At 36.8% G+C, this 18,743-nt stretch overlaps 2 protein-coding genes across 5 annotated transcripts; both read right to left on the reverse strand.

Moving 5' to 3' along the window:
* Positions 1 to 10: 10 nt before the first annotated feature.
* On the reverse strand, positions 11 to 12,769 carry LOC107673025 (glucosylceramidase-like). Of its 3 annotated transcripts, XM_016466443.1 has the most exons (14): positions 11,784 to 11,959; positions 11,598 to 11,657; positions 10,594 to 10,683; positions 10,223 to 10,340; positions 8,652 to 9,259; positions 8,352 to 8,540; positions 5,489 to 5,635; positions 5,269 to 5,402; positions 3,354 to 3,526; positions 2,985 to 3,222; positions 2,651 to 2,875; positions 1,444 to 1,607; positions 751 to 867; positions 11 to 673 (listed from the first exon to the last, which is right to left on the reverse strand). In XM_016466443.1, the coding sequence occupies exons 5-14, from the start codon at positions 8,740 to 8,742 to the stop codon at positions 568 to 570; spliced, it is 1,584 nt and encodes a 527-aa protein (XP_016321929.1). In that variant the 5' UTR covers positions 8,743 to 9,259; positions 10,223 to 10,340; positions 10,594 to 10,683; positions 11,598 to 11,657; positions 11,784 to 11,959; the 3' UTR covers positions 11 to 567. The 3 variants fall into 3 exon arrangements, with proteins under 3 accessions (XP_016321929.1, XP_016321931.1, XP_016321930.1); XM_016466445.1 differs by lacking the exons at positions 8,652 to 9,259; positions 10,223 to 10,340; positions 10,594 to 10,683; positions 11,598 to 11,657; positions 11,784 to 11,959 and adding an exon at positions 12,393 to 12,769; XM_016466444.1 differs by lacking the exons at positions 8,352 to 8,540; positions 8,652 to 9,259; positions 10,223 to 10,340; ... (1 more) ...; positions 11,598 to 11,657; positions 11,784 to 11,959 and adding exons at positions 6,891 to 7,079; positions 7,191 to 8,178.
* Positions 12,770 to 12,821: 52 nt separating this feature from the next.
* Positions 12,822 to 18,414, reverse strand: LOC107673026 (28S ribosomal protein S29, mitochondrial-like). 2 transcript variants are annotated; one of them, XM_016466447.1, is made up of 13 exons: positions 18,316 to 18,414; positions 17,913 to 17,954; positions 17,682 to 17,807; positions 17,001 to 17,102; positions 16,754 to 16,862; positions 16,563 to 16,655; positions 16,347 to 16,477; positions 15,921 to 16,001; positions 15,525 to 15,698; positions 15,339 to 15,398; positions 14,335 to 14,424; positions 13,964 to 14,081; positions 12,822 to 13,000 (listed from the first exon to the last, which is right to left on the reverse strand). In XM_016466447.1, the coding sequence occupies exons 2-13, from the start codon at positions 17,949 to 17,951 to the stop codon at positions 12,915 to 12,917; spliced, it is 1,209 nt and encodes a 402-aa protein (XP_016321933.1). In that variant the 5' UTR covers positions 17,952 to 17,954; positions 18,316 to 18,414; the 3' UTR covers positions 12,822 to 12,914. The 2 variants fall into 2 exon arrangements, with proteins under 2 accessions (XP_016321933.1, XP_016321932.1); XM_016466446.1 differs by having other exon boundaries at positions 18,262 to 18,414.
* Between the last annotated feature and the right edge of the window lie 329 nt (positions 18,415 to 18,743).

Genomic DNA, 18,743 nt, shown 5'->3' on the forward strand with positions numbered 1-18,743 from the left:
GATGAATTGCTAAATATTAAAGTATATATATTATATGATGTGTATGACCATGATGTATTAATAATAAAACTGACTAAACACCAGGAAACATGTTGATCTTATGGCACAGATGAACAACAAATGCATTCAGACCTTCCTATTGATTTTTGTTGACATAAATATGCATTCTCAGACGAGATGAAAAGTTGCATTTATTGTGTCTTGTTAATTCTTAGTGTCTTCAGTGCAAGGAATTTTATACATCAAGTTTTTTCCAGGAATGTTGGCATTACTTGTTAAAACATGACTCAATCACATTATTTTTTTAATTGCCTTTAAAATTGATAATTGACCCCATAAATCATCTTTTGACTGCCAAATCCTAGCATGCTCAAAAACAGCTTGCCTTAAGATTTATCAAGCGAGATGGATAGATTATAAACCACCATTGACTCCAGTGAAATTTCTTTGTAATCGTGGTTGTTGCAGTTATTTGAAATGTTACTGGCTTAAAGCTTGACTGAAATTATTTGAGTTACTCATTAAGGTGCATATGTGGCTTACTGACGCAGTGTTTGGTTCAGCCATTCAGCGTCTGCTCCACAGTAGGGTGAGGATGGAGTGAGCTGGAGCTCTTTCTGACAAAAAGCCCAGCGTTTGATCCCAAACCTCAAACTGCATCTCTTCTTCAGACCTGCAATTTCACAACATTATATACACCTGGACTGATGTAACAACACCAGTTGAGAGTAAATTATCACATTCTTTTACCTGTTGAGAACGATTAACACGGCTGAAGCATCAGGTCTGATATAGACAGAAATTTCCATGCTGGTGTGCTGACTGTAGGACACGCCCACTCTCTGTGACCCCTCCCACAGGAACTTGCTGTCGGGTACAAAAAGTTACTCAGATGGAAGCTAAGACACAGTTCTGAATATTGTATAGAAGAATGCTGTGTTTGGATTATATAACAGATTTATAAAATAAATCATGTGCATACTTGCTTGCCTCTGTTAGCGCTTAAATAACAGTAATAGCTGTTTTGCAGCAAACATGTATGCTAGTGAAAGCTATATTTAATAGCAAAACTTAAGCTTTGCATCAGGTCTGATATAGACAGAAATTTCCATGCTGGTGTGCTGACTGTATGACATGCCCACTCTCTGTGACCCCTCCCACAGGAACTTGCTGTCGGGTACAAAAAGTTACTCAGATGGAAGCTAAGACACAGTTCTGAATACTGTATAGAAGAATGCTGTGTTTGGATTATATAACAGATTTATAAAATAAATCATGTGCATGCTTGCCTCTGTTAGCGCTTAAATAACAGTAATAGCTGTTTTGCAGCAAACATGTATGCTAGTGAAAGCTATATTTAATAGCAAAACTTAAGCTTTAGAAACCATTTTTGTGCAAGAGCTGAATCGTGTCACTGTTAACGGTGCCTTGAATGAGTCTTACCTGAAGTGGGCCATGCTGTAGAAGGTGGGCTGCTTGTAGAAGACGTCTTTACTTGGGTCCACAATAATAGGGCTGTCCACAAAGTTCTTAACCCAATTTGGCCCTCCATCCTGATTAAGGGCCAAGTTCCAGTCTGTCCAGCCTGTCACATAGTTATTCAGGTCCTAAATAAAGAGTTGTAGAAAGAGAAGGTACATTATAATATTTTTTACATAATTACATAAAACGTTTTCTATATATTATATTGCAACCACTTTGTATATTAGTGGCAGTGCAAAAATATATTTCTAAAAATATACTTTATAATCCTTTTTAGGGGAACAAAAGAGATGAGGGAGGAAAAGGCTTACAGTTACATCTAAAAAAAATAGAATATCATGAAAAAGGTCAATATTTTTTGTCACTCATTTCAGAAAGTGAAACCCATATATTATATAGATTCATTACACACAGAGTGAAATATTTCAAGCCTTTATTTCTTGAAATTTTGATGATTATGGCTTACAGATAATGAAAACCCAAAATTCAGTGTCTCAGAAAATTAGAATATTGTGGAAAAAGTTCAATATTGGAAAGTCATGGTGTCACACCCTAATCAGCTAATTACCTCAAAACATCTGCAAAGGTTTCCTGAGCCTTTAAATGGTCTCTCAGTCTGGGTCAGTAGGCTACACAATCATGGGGAAGACTGCTGACTTGACAGAAGTCAATGACGCCCTCCACAAGGAGGGTAAGCCACAAAATGTCATTGCTAAAGAAGCTGGTTGTTCATTTCATGATATTCTAATTTTTTTAGATGTACCTGTATATATAATTAAATATTTAATAGATATAATATGAATTAATAATTTTAAATATTTATAAATAACATTAAATATTAATAAACTCTACATTTAATTCGTTTTTAATCCACATTAAATAATAACAATAATACATATTTTTTATTTCCTTCTGAATCTAAAACCTTAAAATCATAATAACATAATAAACATGTAAGACTTTAAAACAGTTACAAATCATAATCTCCCGGTTGTTATCTTAAAGTAAACCCCTTCAGGGCGATACAAGATCACCTTTTCGGGGTTTATTCTGCGATATCAACTGGCTAGATATACATTATCCCTTAAATATTTTATTTTATGTACATATATTGTTATTATATACAGTAAATAATCATTTTTATTTACATTCCAAATACACCCTGTACCTGTATGATGTCATGTGCATAGTCTTCTGCTCTGTCCCAGCTGCCCAGACGCACCCCACGATCCAGCGGATTCCACCCAGAACACGCCTCTGTTGCAAACAGGAAGTACTCTGGGTAGAGGTGGTGTGTGGCTGTCAGGGTGAAGTCAGGTGGCGCAAGGTTGTTCAGATACCAGTGAAAACCAATCCCGTGTACATAACGTGCTGCTTGTACGTCACTCAGAACCTACAGCAGGGATGAGAGGTGGAGAGACGGAGATGAATGGACTTTTGCCACCACCTACATCTTCATGAACATCCTCCCATCCCTCTTTTGGTCCACTATCCTCACTTACCACTTTGGCCCAGTGTGGAAGCAGAAGTCGGTTGTCATCAAGGATCATAAGGCGAGTTTGGGGAAAGGATGAGGAATGGAGTCCTGGACCCAGATCCAGGGCAATCCAGTTGCGCTGTGTCTCCGGAGTAAAACCCAAAGCCTGAAAACTGTAATTTGTCATTTCGCCTGCAGTGGGCTCGTTTCCTGATGTCAACCCCCAGAATGAAAGATTATATTTTCCATACTCCTCTAGAAATCTGAATAGGACAGGTAAAAGTCATTGTTAAAAAGGCTGGAAATGTAGTTGATACCATTATAAAAAACAATATTATAGTCTGTTTAGTTAAGAAAATTGTATTTAAATACAGTTTTAGGTTCCTTCATGCACCTAATGTAGTACTGAGCCCAGGTCTTATGCTCTTTGCCTCCTGGCTTGCCTTTGAGGGAGCCTTTGCCAATCAGTGCACCATTGGTCTTCAGCCAGGCGGGGCCGCTCCAGGCACTGGCAAATAGATTGAGAGGCTGAGCAGAGAGAGCCTGTGCCCGCTGCAGCAGGGGAATCTGGGAGAGAAAGATGACATGCATCAGAATATGATATCTGTGGTGGTGTGATTAGGCATGTGCTAAAATGCATTGTCTACGAATATATCGTAATTGCTGTTTTACCAATTTGTGAGCAGATGTCACTCACTTTGCAAAAACCAAACAAAATCAGATCTCGAGAGTCAATGCATTGACTTTGGCGTAGCCTATTAGAACGCACTTAGAATGCCAATGAAAATAGTTCCAAACAAAGCTGGAGCAAAACTGTTGAATGTCACATCGGTTCATTACCGAATGAATCTGTGTTTATGAAAGAATCAATTGAGTGAATGATTCAATCACCATCCATAAAGACAGTCACTACATGCTAGGTTTCTGAATTCATCAGCAGTTTTGAACATTTAAATGGAGGATTCAATGAATCAACTCATTAAGACAGGGACTTGCTGCCACCTACTGACAGTTTTAGTTTCATATTTAAAAATAAAAATATATATTTTTTAAATTTCATATTTTAATATTTACAAGTTTTCTCTCTATATATATTTTTTTATTATTATTATTATATATTGTTTTATTATTCTGATTGAATTTATTGATTGAATGTAAGAATTTGAAAAATAATATACTTGGGGACTTGCCACCACCTACCGGCAGTTTAAGTTTTTAATTAATTTTTTTAATTATTTCATATTTTAAAACACTACGGAGTCTTATTGTTCTGATAGAATTTGATTAATCAGAAGAATTTGACATAGATGACATACATTTATTAATTTTAGAAATAAATTGCCCTTATAAGAAATAATTGCCCAGCCTTCCCAAGAAGACCATCAGACAGCTGCAGCTCACCCAGAATGCTGCTGCCAGAATTCTGACTAGAACCAGAAAATCTGAGCATATTACACCAGTCCTCAGGTCCTTACACTGGCTTCCAGTTATATTTAGGATTGATTTTAAAGTACTTTTACTCGTTTATAAATCACTCAATGGCCTAGGACCTAAATACATAGTAGATATGTTCACTGAATATAACCCTAACAGACCACTCAGATCATTAGGATCGAGTCAGTTAGAAATACCAAGGGTTCACACAAAACAAGGGGAGTCTGCTTTTAGTTATTATGCCGCCCGCAGTTGGAATCAGCTTCCAGAAGAGATCAGATGTGCTAAAACATTAGTCACATTTAAATCTAGACTCAAAACTCATCTGTTTAGCTGTGCATTTATTGAATGAGCACTGTGCGATGTCCGAACTGATTGCACTATATTTTATGTATAATCGTTTTCTTAAATTCATTTTAAACCTCTTAAATCAATTTTTTAAATCATTTTCAAAGTTTTTAAATTCCTTGTTTTATTGTTGTGATTATTTTTTTTCTTTTCTTTTATGTAAAGCACTTTGAATTACCATTGTGTATGAAATGTGCTATATAAATAAACTTGCCTTGCCTTGCCTTATAAAGGTATAATATATAAATGCCCCTGAAAATCAAATATTGCCCCTTAATGGAAAAGTTGATTTCTGTCAATTAATTGCTGTGAACTAACCACTGCGCAGAATATAAAGAATATGCAAAGCTTTAGCAGTCAACGGTCCACGACAGGCCTAAACCAGCAAAAGTCCCAGCACAAAAACACACTCAGCAAAATATTGCCTAACTATTGTTATCAGCAAAATCCTCCAAAATTTCAAGACAATTTTTGGTTAATATCACACACCTGTAACTGTGATGGTGTGTTTTGTTTGTGTATGATACCTTCATGTGAATATCCTCTTCAGTCAGCGTGAAGTTCTGGAGACTGTAGTCGTCTGGAGTGTCAGCATATGTGTAGAGGCGAGTTGAGAAATCACAACTGGCCATCGGCACTCTCACGAAACGGTACTCTATACCTGTGACAGAGAGGGATGTGCACCATTCAGAACTCAGAATTCTGAACCTATTTTCTTTACCCTTTCTAAATCTCTGTCCCTCTCACCATCTGGGGAGAAGTACTGTCTGAGCAGCTGGTCCTGAGCTCCAGAGGACAGGGACAGAATATTCATGGCTGCTGCATCTGTCATGGCTCCCCCGAATCCTTTAATGCGCTGATACTTCTGACTGGGATTCAGAGTGATTCTGAGAGCTGAGATTGAGGCGACAAAAAAGAGAGGTTCAGGGGTTTGACTGGATATTAATTATATATATTTATATTTATTAATTTAATACTTCTTTCTCTACTTATCTTTTCTTCCTTCTTTTATCAAAAGCCACGAAGGACAAAATGTAAAATTACATTTGCTGTACATTAACTGTCACAAGCTTGGAATAATTAAGCTTTTTTAATGTTTTTCTTTTTTTAAAGAAGTCTCATGCTCACTAAGGCTGCATCAAAAAAAAAAAAAAGTCATAATATGAAATAAACTTATAATTTAAATGAACTATTTTCTATTTTAATATATTTTAAAATGTAATTTATTCCTGTGATGCAAAGCTGAATTTTCAGCATCATTACTCCAGTCTTCAGTGTCACAAGATTCTTCAGAATCATTTTAATATGCTGATTTGGTGCTCAATTATTATCAGTTGTTACTTTTGATTAATTATTAGTAATGGTTCCTATTATCTATGTTGAAAACGGTTTTTGCTGGTTAATTTTTTGTGGAAACTGAGATCATTTTTTTCACTGTCCTTTAATATATTGAAAGCTTTAGTGTTTACGTTTGATGAGCTCTATGTTTGTGAGTTTATCAGTGTTTACATGTGAGGTCTAAATTAAATCTTTTTATCATATAAAGCTATCTGTCTCTTTAGAAGACCGCTCGATTCATATGGATTACTTTTTAGTCTTTTTGTACTTTTTTTTTTTTTTTTTTAAGCGTGAAAGTTTGGTTGTGCTGACTTTCAACAGATGGAAAAAAATATCTGGTAACACTTTACAATAAGGTGTCATTTGTTAACATTAGTTAAAGTATTAACTAACATGAATGAACAATGAACAATACATGTATTACAGTATTTATTAACCTTTGTTAATGTTAGTTAATAAAAATACAATCATTCATTGTTCATGTTAGTTTACAGTGCATTAACTAATGTTAACACAACTTGAAATTTTAATAATGCTTTAGTGAATGCTGAAATTAACATTAACTAAATGCAGCAGAAGTATTGTTAATTCTTAGTTCATGTAAACTAATGTAGTTAACTAATGAACCTTATTGTAAAGTGTTACCAAATATCTTAATTTGTGTTGCAAAAGATGAACACAAGTCTTATGGTTTTGTATTGACACAAATCATGAGGGTGAGTAAATTATGAAAGATTTTCATTTTGTGGTGATGAACTAACCTTTAAGCCACATATTGATATTAGTTGCACATCGTTTTTAAAACCCTCACCTGCACCTGTGCTGTTCTTCTGAAACTGGCCTCGACTCTTTACGAGTCTGCTGCCAGCTTTACTGCTGACATAAGACAAAAACTGACCGGGATATGGCAACCCAGTGCGGCCCACCGAGTCGCAGTATGTCGCATTGCACAAGCACACAACCGAACCATGACCGAAATTCAGTGCTCGACAGTCGTCAGCTGGACATATGAAACAAAGTGACACAAATAAGCAGGACAGATACAAATAAAACAGCAGATCGACATATCTCGTATATTATTTATCTGATTACATTTACTTAATAAACACACCTCTTGCTATAGCGATTACTCCAGTCAGCAGAATGAAAAGAACCGTTTCTCTCATTCTGTCGACGAGATGCAGTGGAGATTCTTGTTGCATGTAAAAACAACAACGCGCAATCTTAAAACTTAGCAGACAAACGCTTCTTTGTATTTAACGTTTATCCGACGCTTAAAAATGGAAATATTAATATCATTACTGTCCTCTAAATGTTGTTAAAAATAACCATCTTCATCTTTCAACAATTGTACATACAGTTTCTAGACTGTAAACAGTCAATCACGCACCATGGACCGAGTTCCGGGAGACTGCGATCACATGACCACCTCTTTCACCACGTGACACCCAAAAACAATATTTTTTTAAGTGAAGTACAGTTTTATCAAGTAAGTTCAAGTCAAATCATACCTTTACAAAAAGGCGGTAGACATTTTTCAAGTTATTCTAAATGGTTTTATTATGAAAAAAGTTGCATACTTATACATTTGTTGAATTCACATGATATACAGTTGCAAGAATAAGCAAATGTGCATTACAAGGCGGCACACAATCGTTCCAGGATGGATGGGTTTTTGTTGCAGAGAAAGATAAGCTCTTTCTTTCCTTCTTCAGATCGACCTGTTGGTAAAAGATAAGAAATAATAAAAATAGGTATCTAGTAACATATGCATGAAAGGTTATTCTTCCTTGAAGAATGAACTCTCATAAACTTAGCTTGTTCAATTAGAATTCAGAGCTGGAACTATCTGATTTATAAAGGCCTTTTGTGAGGTGGGCAGGGGGAAGGTGGGGGGGGGAGCTATAAAGCTTGTCAGAAAAATATTACTCATTTAGACCATGAGTTTTCAATCTTTTAGATGCCACAGACCTCTAAATATTATCATCCTCATGTGAGGGACTGCCAATCCTAAAATTTTAAAATAATTTTTTTTTACCACAATTTTTTTTCGTTTAATTTTCCTGTTTAAAGTGGTCCTATTATGCTCTTTTACAAAGTCTTGATTTTGTATCTTAATTTGTGTTGCAAAAGATGAACACAAGTCTTATGGTTTTGTATTGACACAAATCATGAGGGTGAGTAAATTATGAAAGATTTTCATTTTGTGGTGATGAACTAACCTTTAAGCCACATATTGATATTAGTTGCACATCGTTTTTAAAACCCTCACCTGCACCTGTGCTGTTCTTCTGAAACTGGCCTCGACTCTTTACGAGTCTGCTGCCAGCTTTACTGCTGACATAAGACAAAAACTGACCGGGATATGGCAACCCAGTGCGGCCCACCGAGTCGCAGTATGTCGCATTGCACAAGCACACAACCGAACCATGACCGAAATTCAGTGCTCGACAGTCGTCAGCTGGACATATGAAACAAAGTGACACAAATAAGCAGGACAGATACAAATAAAACAGCAGATCGACATATCTCGTATATTATTTATCTGATTACATTTACTTAATAAACACACCTCTTGCTATAGCGATTACTCCAGTCAGCAGAATGAAAAGAACCGTTTCTCTCATTCTGTCGACGAGATGCAGTGGAGATTCTTGTTGCATGTAAAAACAACAACGCGCAATCTTAAAACTTAGCAGACAAACGCTTCTTTGTATTTAACGTTTATCCGACGCTTAAAAATGGAAATATTAATATCATTACTGTCCTCTAAATGTTGTTAAAAATAACCATCTTCATCTTTCAACAATTGTACATAGTTTCTAGACTGTAAACAGTCAATCACGCACCATGGACCGAGTTCCGGGAGACTGCGATCACATGACCACCTCTTTCACCACGTGACACCCAAAAACAATATTTTTTTAAGTGAAGTACAGTTTTATCAAGTAAGTTCAAGTCAAATCATACCTTTACAAAAAGGCGGTAGACATTTTTCAAGTTATTCTAAATGGTTTTATTATGAAAAAAGTTGCATACTTATACATTTGTTGAATTCACATGATATACAGTTGCAAGAATAAGCAAATGTGCATTACAAGGCGGCACACAATCGTTCCAGGATGGATGGGTTTTTGTTGCAGAGAAAGATAAGCTCTTTCTTTCCTTCTTCAGATCGACCTGTTGGTAAAAGATAAGAAATAATAAAAATAGGTATCTAGTAACATATGCATGAAAGGTTATTCTTCCTTGAAGAATGAACTCTCATAAACTTAGCTTGTTCAATTAGAATTCAGAGCTGGAACTATCTGATTTATAAAGGCCTTTTGTGAGGTGGGCAGGGGGAAGGTGGGGGGGGGAGCTATAAAGCTTGTCAGAAAAATATTACTCATTTAGACCATGAGTTTTCAATCTTTTAGATGCCACAGACCTCTAAATATTATCATCCTCATGTGAGGGACTGCCAATCCTAAAATTTTAAAATAATTTTTTTTTACCACAATTTTTTTTCGTTTAATTTTCCTGTTTAAAGTGGTCCTATTATGCTCTTTTACAAAGTCTTGATTTTGTTTTGGGGGTGTACTAGAACAGGCTCTCATACTAGGTTGTTCGAAAAACCATTTTTCAAATATTTTACATTATTACAACAATCAGTATATGGGGATGATTAGGAGGCCATGATGATGGACAGAGGCTAATGGGCGAATTTGGCTAGGATACCGGGGTTACACCCCTACTCTTTTTCACAGGACATCCTGGGATTTTTAATGACCACAGAGAGTCAGGACCTCTGTTTAATGTCTCATCCGAAGGACGGTGCTTTTTGACAGTATAGTGTCCCCGTCACTATACTGAGGCATCAGAACCCACACAGACCACAGGGTGAGAACCCCCTGCTGGCCTCACTAGCACCTCTTCCAACAGCAACCTAGCTTTACTAGTAGGTCTCCCATCCAGGTACTAACCAGGCTCAACCCTGCTTAGCTTCAGTGGGCAACCAGTCTTGGGCTACAGGGTGATATGGCGTACCGACAATTATAAATTGGAACTTCCTACATTTTATATGGCCTCATTATTCTCTTTACACACAGCACTGCCAATTACCACTGCTCAGACTCCAGGCAAACAAATACACAAACTTACTGTGTGGATGCTGCAGCCAGCTGCGGTCTAAATAGTATAGATAACAGCTCTCAAACTCCTTCTCATTGTAGTTGGACACAGAAACTGGCACAAAAGGTTCCATACTATCAAACCCCTCCTGAAAGACAGAAGGCATAAACAAATTGGGAGGAGGAAAGAGAAAAAGTGCAAATATATTGAGCCCTTTTAACAAATCTATACAACATGCACAACAGATCATAATAGGTGCCTCTAAACTTTATTTTGCTAATTCTTCAAAGTCTATTGTTGATGTAAAAAGGAAAACTAAACTCTCTTAACTTAAGGCATTTACTCAGTAGTTTAATGAACAAAGGCATAATGTGGTTGTTTTGTGTGTGAGGGCTGCTGACCTCTCCTAGTAGCTCATTGGGAAGGTAAGCAGACCGTGGTTTGAACACAGAGCCGGTCTGAGACAAAGCTGTGAGAATGGCACCTCCACTCTATGACAGAGAGCAATGTAAAGTAAATTGAGTGTGAACAACTCACTGAGCATTAAATCTATTAAAGTTATAGTTTACCCAAAAATACAAATTTGCTGAAAATTACATGTAGATTAGTTTGTTTCTTCATTGCAGATTTGGAGACATTTTGCATTACATCACTTCCTCACCAATGGATCCTCTGCAGTGAATGGGTGCCGTCAGAATGAGATTCCAAACAGCTGAGAAAAACACTGCAATAATCCACACGACTCCAGTCCATCAATAAATGTCTTGTGCAATGAAAAGCTGCATGTTTGTAAGAACCAAATCCATCATAAACTGTCGCTTATGGCCAAAATAGCAGTCCATAATCCATAATAACGCTTCGTCTAGTGTTAGCCTTTCCCCGTTATCCTCTCAATTTTGTTTTAACTGTTTTTGTTTAATGGTACTTTGCTTTTGCAAACTCATTTTGTTTTTACTTAAATGGTAAACTGTACTTGATATGAGCATATTTCTCTCCTGATTTAGAATAGAGATGACTTTTTCACAGGAGAAAGCAATATTATAGATAGAGGCCTCATATTTTAGCTGGAAGCAACAGTTAAAAGGTAAAAATGTCTTGATGATATATTTGTTTATTACACACGCAGCTTTTCACTTCACAAGATGTAAACTGATGGACTGGAGTTGTGTCGATTATTTGTGGATTGTTTTATCAGATAAACTCTTATTCTGGCAGCACCCATTCACTGCAGAGTATCCGTTGGTGAGCAAGTGATGTAATGCTAAATTTCTCCAAATCCGTTTTAATATGAAAAAGAAAAAAAACTCTACATCTCGGGCGGCCTGAGGGTGAGTGCATTTTTTAGCAAATTCTCATTTTTGGGTGAACTATTCCTTCAAGTAAGAGTGTGTTTTGTTTTTTTTACCCAATTGTTTTTCATCATCTTCCTCAGATTATGAATCAAAGTCAGTTCCTCTGGCTCACACTCCATAAAAAGGAAAAGAAAGCAGGATGTCAAACAAATGCACAAATTATTTAATAAAATGAGTATAATTATGTAAATATTTTTGAATTCATTTTCACTTATTCTGGCTAATTTACACCAACAAACCATAGTTCTGTCCTCCTTTTTAAGAGATGTTTTGCCCCACAGAGCATTTACTCCATCCACAGCCACGGTCAGTTTAAAGGCCCCCTCGCCCTCTGTGGTGCCCCCTGCTTGCAGCCTCAGCTCTCGCAGCACTGCGCCCACCACATCACTGCTGCTCTTCATGCGATTCACACCCTGTTCAAATGAAATCAAATGATTAAAAATAGTTAACTAAAAACTATACTATACATTTTTTTTAAACTATACATGTATATATATATATATATACACACACTGAACAAAATTATAAACGCAACACTTTTGTTTTTGCCCCCATTTTTCATGAGCTGAACTCAAAGATCTAAGACTTTTTCTATGTATACAAAAGGCCTATTTCTCTCAAATATTGTTCACAAATCTGTCTAAATCTGTGTTAGTGAGCACTTCTCCTTTGCCGAGATAATCCATCCACCTCACAGGTGTGGCATATCAAGATGCTGATTAGACAGCATGATTATTGCACAGGTGTGCCTTAGGCTGGCCACAATAAAAGGCCACTCTAAAAATAAAACAGCAGATCGACATATCTCGTATATTATTTATCTGATTACATTTACTTAATAAACACACCTCTTGCTATAGCGATTACTCCAGTCAGCAGAATGAAAAGAACCGTTTCTCTCATTCTGTCGACGAGATGCAGTGGAGATTCTTGTTGCATGTAAAAACAACAACGCGCAATCTTAAAACTTAGCAGACAAACGCTTCTTTGTATTTAACGTTTATCCGACGCTTAAAAATGGAAATATTAATATCATTACTGTCCTCTAAATGTTGTTAAAAATAACCATCTTCATCTTTCAACAATTGTACATAGTTTCTAGACTGTAAACAGTCAATCACGCACCATGGACCGAGTTCCGGGAGACTGCGATCACATGACCACCTCTTTCACCACGTGACACCCAAAAACAATATTTTTTTAAGTGAAGTACAGTTTTATCAAGTAAGTTCAAGTCAAATCATACCTTTACAAAAAGGCGGTAGACATTTTTCAAGTTATTCTAAATGGTTTTATTATGAAAAAAGTTGCATACTTATACATTTGTTGAATTCACATGATATACAGTTGCAAGAATAAGCAAATGTGCATTACAAGGCGGCACACAATCGTTCCAGGATGGATGGGTTTTTGTTGCAGAGAAAGATAAGCTCTTTCTTTCCTTCTTCAGATCGACCTGTTGGTAAAAGATAAGAAATAATAAAAATAGGTATCTAGTAACATATGCATGAAAGGTTATTCTTCCTTGAAGAATGAACTCTCATAAACTTAGCTTGTTCAATTAGAATTCAGAGCTGGAACTATCTGATTTATAAAGGCCTTTTGTGAGGTGGGCAGGGGGAAGGTGGGGGGGGGAGCTATAAAGCTTGTCAGAAAAATATTACTCATTTAGACCATGAGTTTTCAATCTTTTAGATGCCACAGACCTCTAAATATTATCATCCTCATGTGAGGGACTGCCAATCCTAAAATTTTAAAATAATTTTTTTTTACCACAATTTTTTTTCGTTTAATTTTCCTGTTTAAAGTGGTCCTATTATGCTCTTTTACAAAGTCTTGATTTTGTTTTGGGGGTGTACTAGAACAGGCTCTCATACTAGGTTGTTCGAAAAACCATTTTTCAAATATTTTACATTATTACAACAATCAGTATATGGGGATGATTAGGAGGCCATGATGATGGACAGAGGCTAATGGGCGAATTTGGCTAGGATACCGGGGTTACACCCCTACTCTTTTTCACAGGACATCCTGGGATTTTTAATGACCACAGAGAGTCAGGACCTCTGTTTAATGTCTCATCCGAAGGACGGTGCTTTTTGACAGTATAGTGTCCCCGTCACTATACTGAGGCATCAGAACCCACACAGACCACAGGGTGAGAACCCCCTGCTGGCCTCACTAGCACCTCTTCCAACAGCAACCTAGCTTTACTAGTAGGTCTCCCATCCAGGTACTAACCAGGCTCAACCCTGCTTAGCTTCAGTGGGCAACCAGTCTTGGGCTACAGGGTGATATGGCGTACCGACAATTATAAATTGGAACTTCCTACATTTTATATGGCCTCATTATTCTCTTTACACACAGCACTGCCAATTACCACTGCTCAGACTCCAGGCAAACAAATACACAAACTTACTGTGTGGATGCTGCAGCCAGCTGCGGTCTAAATAGTATAGATAACAGCTCTCAAACTCCTTCTCATTGTAGTTGGACACAGAAACTGGCACAAAAGGTTCCATACTATCAAACCCCTCCTGAAAGACAGAAGGCATAAACAAATTGGGAGGAGGAAAGAGAAAAAGTGCAAATATATTGAGCCCTTTTAACAAATCTATACAACATGCACAACAGATCATAATAGGTGCCTCTAAACTTTATTTTGCTAATTCTTCAAAGTCTATTGTTGATGTAAAAAGGAAAACTAAACTCTCTTAACTTAAGGCATTTACTCAGTAGTTTAATGAACAAAGGCATAATGTGGTTGTTTTGTGTGTGAGGGCTGCTGACCTCTCCTAGTAGCTCATTGGGAAGGTAAGCAGACCGTGGTTTGAACACAGAGCCGGTCTGAGACAAAGCTGTGAGAATGGCACCTCCACTCTATGACAGAGAGCAATGTAAAGTAAATTGAGTGTGAACAACTCACTGAGCATTAAATCTATTAAAGTTATAGTTTACCCAAAAATACAAATTTGCTGAAAATTACATGTAGATTAGTTTGTTTCTTCATTGCAGATTTGGAGACATTTTGCATTACATCACTTCCTCACCAATGGATCCTCTGCAGTGAATGGGTGCCGTCAGAATGAGATTCCAAACAGCTGAGAAAAACACTGCAATAATCCACACGACTCCAGTCCATCAATAAATGTCTTGTGCAATGAAAAGCTGCATGTTTGTAAGAACCAAATCCATCATAAACTGTCGCTTATGGCCAAAATAGCAGTCCATAATCCATAATAACGCTTCGTCTAGTGTTAGCCTTTCCCCGTTATCCTCTCAATTTTGTTTTAACTGTTTTTGTTTAATGGTACTTTGCTTTTGCAAACTCATTTTGTTTTTACTTAAATGGTAAACTGTACTTGATATGAGCATATTTCTCTCCTGATTTAGAATAGAGATGACTTTTTCACAGGAGAAAGCAATATTATAGATAGAGGCCTCATATTTTAGCTGGAAGCAACAGTTAAAAGGTAAAAATGTCTTGATGATATATTTGTTTATTACACACGCAGCTTTTCACTTCACAAGATGTAAACTGATGGACTGGAGTTGTGTCGATTATTTGTGGATTGTTTTATCAGATAAACTCTTATTCTGGCAGCACCCATTCACTGCAGAGGATCCGTTGGTGAGCAAGTGATGTAATGCTAAATTTCTCCAAATCCGTTTTAATATGAAAAAGAAAAAAAACTCTACATCTCGGGCGGCCTGAGGGTGAGTGCATTTTTTAGCAAATTCTCATTTTTGGGTGAACTATTCCTTCAAGTAAGAGTGTGTTTTGTTTTTTTTACCCAATTGTTTTTCATCATCTTCCTCAGATTATGAATCAAAGTCAGTTCCTCTGGCTCACACTACATAAAAAGGAAAAGAAAGCAGGATGTCAAACAAATGCACAAATTATTTAATAAAATGAGTATAATTATGTAAATATTTTTGAATTCATTTTCACTTATTCTGGCTAATTTACACCAACAAACCATAGTTCTGTCCTCCTTTTTAAGAGATGTTTTGCCCCACAGAGCATTTACTCCATCCACAGCCACGGTCAGTTTAAAGGCCCCCTCGCCCTCTGTGGTGCCCCCTGCTTGCAGCCTCAGCTCTCGCAGCACTGCGCCCACCACATCACTGCTGCTCTTCATGCGATTCACACCCTGTTCAAATGAAATCAAATGATTAAAAATAGTTAACTAAAAACTATACTATACATTTTTTTTAAACTATACATGTATATATATATATATATACACACACTGAACAAAATTATAAACGCAAAACTACAAAAATGACTGAGAAGTTAGTCAAGTTAGAATATAGTCAATTTGAGGTAGTGGTAATGGGGAATTTTTAATATGATGATGATGAATAAAACTCACCTGATCAATAAGCTCCCCTAAAGGCTGCCCCTTTTTAGTACTCTCTCTCTTTGTCCACACATACCGCTGTGTTGTCTTTAACTGTTAATTGGTAAGATTGACATCAGAGCAGCTCAAATAATAAATAAGTGATAAATAAAAAACATTAAATAACATCTCCTCCCATACACAAGGAGGGAGCTAATGGATTATATATTGTGAAATTTTAATTTCTACAATTTTACCATTTTAAAATACTTTTTTTTATATATATTTTGAAGTTAGACAACGTAAGCAAGTCCATATTTTGTTAAAATAAAAAAATAAATATTAATTTATAATATTAATAAATATGAATAAAAACAATGTGATAAGGTGATTAACGCACAAAAAAACTCACTTGCATACTTATAAACCCTACAATACAATAAACACATCAAGTTGTACCTTGGATAAAAAGCGTTCATTTGTGATTTTGAAGTTCTTCAGCCATTGGGATGCCTGGATCGGCTGGTCGAAGCGTGAGGGGCGGGAAGAAGATGGCAGCAGCTCTTTACAGTTCTTGATCCACAGATGAGCTATAAAAAAAACATCATAGCAACATCAGACACCAAACTTCACATCACCGTACATTTTGATTGAATGAGGGTCAGCGGAGCTCACCATCGGGTATGTGCACGATCAGCCAGCCCTGTGTGTAGCAGTAATGCAGGACGTGACACAAAGACATGGTCTTTCCAGTGCCAATATCTCCATCTAAAGCACACTGTCAAGGAATTTGTGAAATATCAGTGTGGAAAAACATGCACAAAGTAAAAGAGCTCACTGGATTGGATTTTTGTATTTGAGGATACGGAGTACATAACGCAGGGGAGGCTTGCTGTAATCAGCTCTTTTAAGATATGAGATAAGCTCCAGCGCCGGCGGCCTCACCATCACACAGCCTTCATTAAACGTTTTAATCTGAAACAAGAGCACAAACATGCATTAGTTGTCCAGGCAACTTCAGCCACAAATCATGACAATGGCACTTCTATTTGGACTATATTAAATCAATGCAAATGTGCTCCACACACATATACTACAGTACTGTTCCCAAACCTGCAACTGAAAGCGTGGAGGCAGTCCATAAGGGAAGAGTTTTTGGATGTGAGCCGGTGGGAGCATGTAATACTGCCCAGTATGTCCTTCTGAATGGTACGTCTGAAAAAGGAAAGAGCAAGGAGGATTGAATGTAATAAGAATGTAATATGATTTCCAGAACATATTTTACATGCAGTTTCAAGGGGCAGCTCAGCAAGTAAATATTTAAATAATAGGTAAATTACCGAGCAATTAATTTATTTATTTCATGTATGAATGTATTTCTTATTTAGTAAAAGTCTGCTGGATCACACAAAATCCTTCATTTTGCATCAACCGGTGGACTTTTGACATCTCCAGGGAATGTTAAAAATACAGATCAAACTTCCTCATTTTTGTATTCTGACCATGGACAGTCCGATGACAGAGGGATGTTGTCAAAATTAAATAAAAAATGCATTATAGGTCTTAAAGTTTATTGGAAAAATGGAACGCCACAGACCCTTTTCTTTGTCTTCTCTAGTCATGTACCACAGACTTTTTTCATGCTCATACTGCACAGAGAATCAAGATTTATAAAAACCCATCTTGCCAGTGGTGATTTTCCCCTTTAAGGTCAACTTCATGAATAGGTATATTTGAAAGCTACTGATAAACGTCTATATAAGACACTACACAGTTTCTATTTTTAGGACGTACTGGATCTTGCTCTGAAGTTCTGAAGACTGACAGCGGATTTGGTTCAGCTGATGCTGTTTCCAAAGCAACTGCCTCCAGCTGCTGGCCACTGCTTGGAATGTGGAGATGCCTGAACTTCTGCGTTGCCTGATAATGACATATAATGGTTATGAGCGTTATATCCTGTAAAGTGTTCTTAACTGTAATATACTTTATATAAAAATATAAAATAATATATGAAATGACACTTACTGTTGGGCACAGTCGCGAGGACAGTTTGTGCAGATTCATGTTCTGAAACAAAAGTAAAGCAATTTGTACATTTGGCCAAAGAGGTTCTCTTAATGTAACAATCAAGTTGACCAAACTATGCTCACATTAAAACTGATAGCTTGTTATGCAAGTGTCTACTTATGGACAGTGATATATTTCCTAAATTAAAGGAAATTCCTTTTTATAATGTTAATCTCAGAGAGAGGGAGTCTGGGATCATGATGTCTGTCACCTTGCGAGAGACATGCTGGCTGAAAGCATGAAAGTGCATGAGGTATGATGCGGCTTCAACGTGAAGCACAAAAAACGCAATAAGACATTAACTTACCCCTAGAGAAAAGTCGACAGATACGTAGAAAACAACTTGTCATTCAAGGGTTACATGTACAGCGATAACCACGTATTGCTGGTTGATGCGAACGGGTCGTACTGTCACGAGCCACGGCCGATGGAGGTCGCCATCATTGTTCCAACAGACGTCGGAAGTTACGTCATTACGTAAATGACGAAGACTTTTGACCAAAAGGTCAATTGTTTGGCTGGTTAGCTTTAGATATGAATTATGTTTAATATTAAATTAATACGAAATACGTAATCTGTGATCACCTGACCTGTTAGCCTCTGCTAGTTGATAACTCTTATACTTCATCTTTCTCTCTCTCTCTCTCTCTATATATATATATATAATTATTTTTTTCCCCTTTTGGTGTCACATTAAAACTGTCTTGCAAACTTTTTTACAGTGCCTTTGTAAGCTTCGATACTTTTTATTCTTTGTTGTTGTACCCAGACCCATTCAGTCTTAAATTA

The sequence above is a fragment of the Sinocyclocheilus anshuiensis genome, unplaced genomic scaffold (genome assembly GCF_001515605.1).
Source record: "Sinocyclocheilus anshuiensis isolate Anshui unplaced genomic scaffold, SAMN03320099.WGS_v1.1 scaffold248, whole genome shotgun sequence".
In the NCBI taxonomy this organism is placed as follows: domain Eukaryota; kingdom Metazoa; phylum Chordata; class Actinopteri; order Cypriniformes; family Cyprinidae; genus Sinocyclocheilus; species Sinocyclocheilus anshuiensis.

What these genes read in the sequence shown, in the direction of transcription:
- LOC107673025 (XM_016466445.1), bottom strand. Translation starts at nt 12,483, where the DNA reads ATGCAACAAGAATCTCCACTGCATCTCGTCGACAGAATGAGAGAAACG. An exon ending in AGTAATCGCTATAGCAAGAG is followed by an intron (nt 8,541 to 12,392) that starts GTGTGTTTATTA and finishes TCATATGTCCAG; the next exon opens with CTGACGACTGTCGAGCACTG. An exon ending in GTGTTAATCGTTCTCAACAG is followed by an intron (nt 674 to 750) that starts GTAAAAGAATGT and finishes GTGAAATTGCAG; the next exon opens with GTCTGAAGAAGAGATGCAGT.
- LOC107673026 (XM_016466447.1), bottom strand. Translation starts at nt 17,951, where the DNA reads ATGAATCTGCACAAACTGTCCTCGCGACTGTGCCCAACA. An exon ending in TCCCCTGCGTTATGTACTCC is followed by an intron (nt 16,656 to 16,753) that starts GTATCCTCAAAT and finishes AGTGTGCTTTAG; the next exon opens with ATGGAGATATTGGCACTGGA. An exon ending in AAAAGGAGGACAGAACTATG is followed by an intron (nt 15,399 to 15,524) that starts GTTTGTTGGTGT and finishes CTTTTTATGTAG; the next exon opens with TGTGAGCCAGAGGAACTGAC.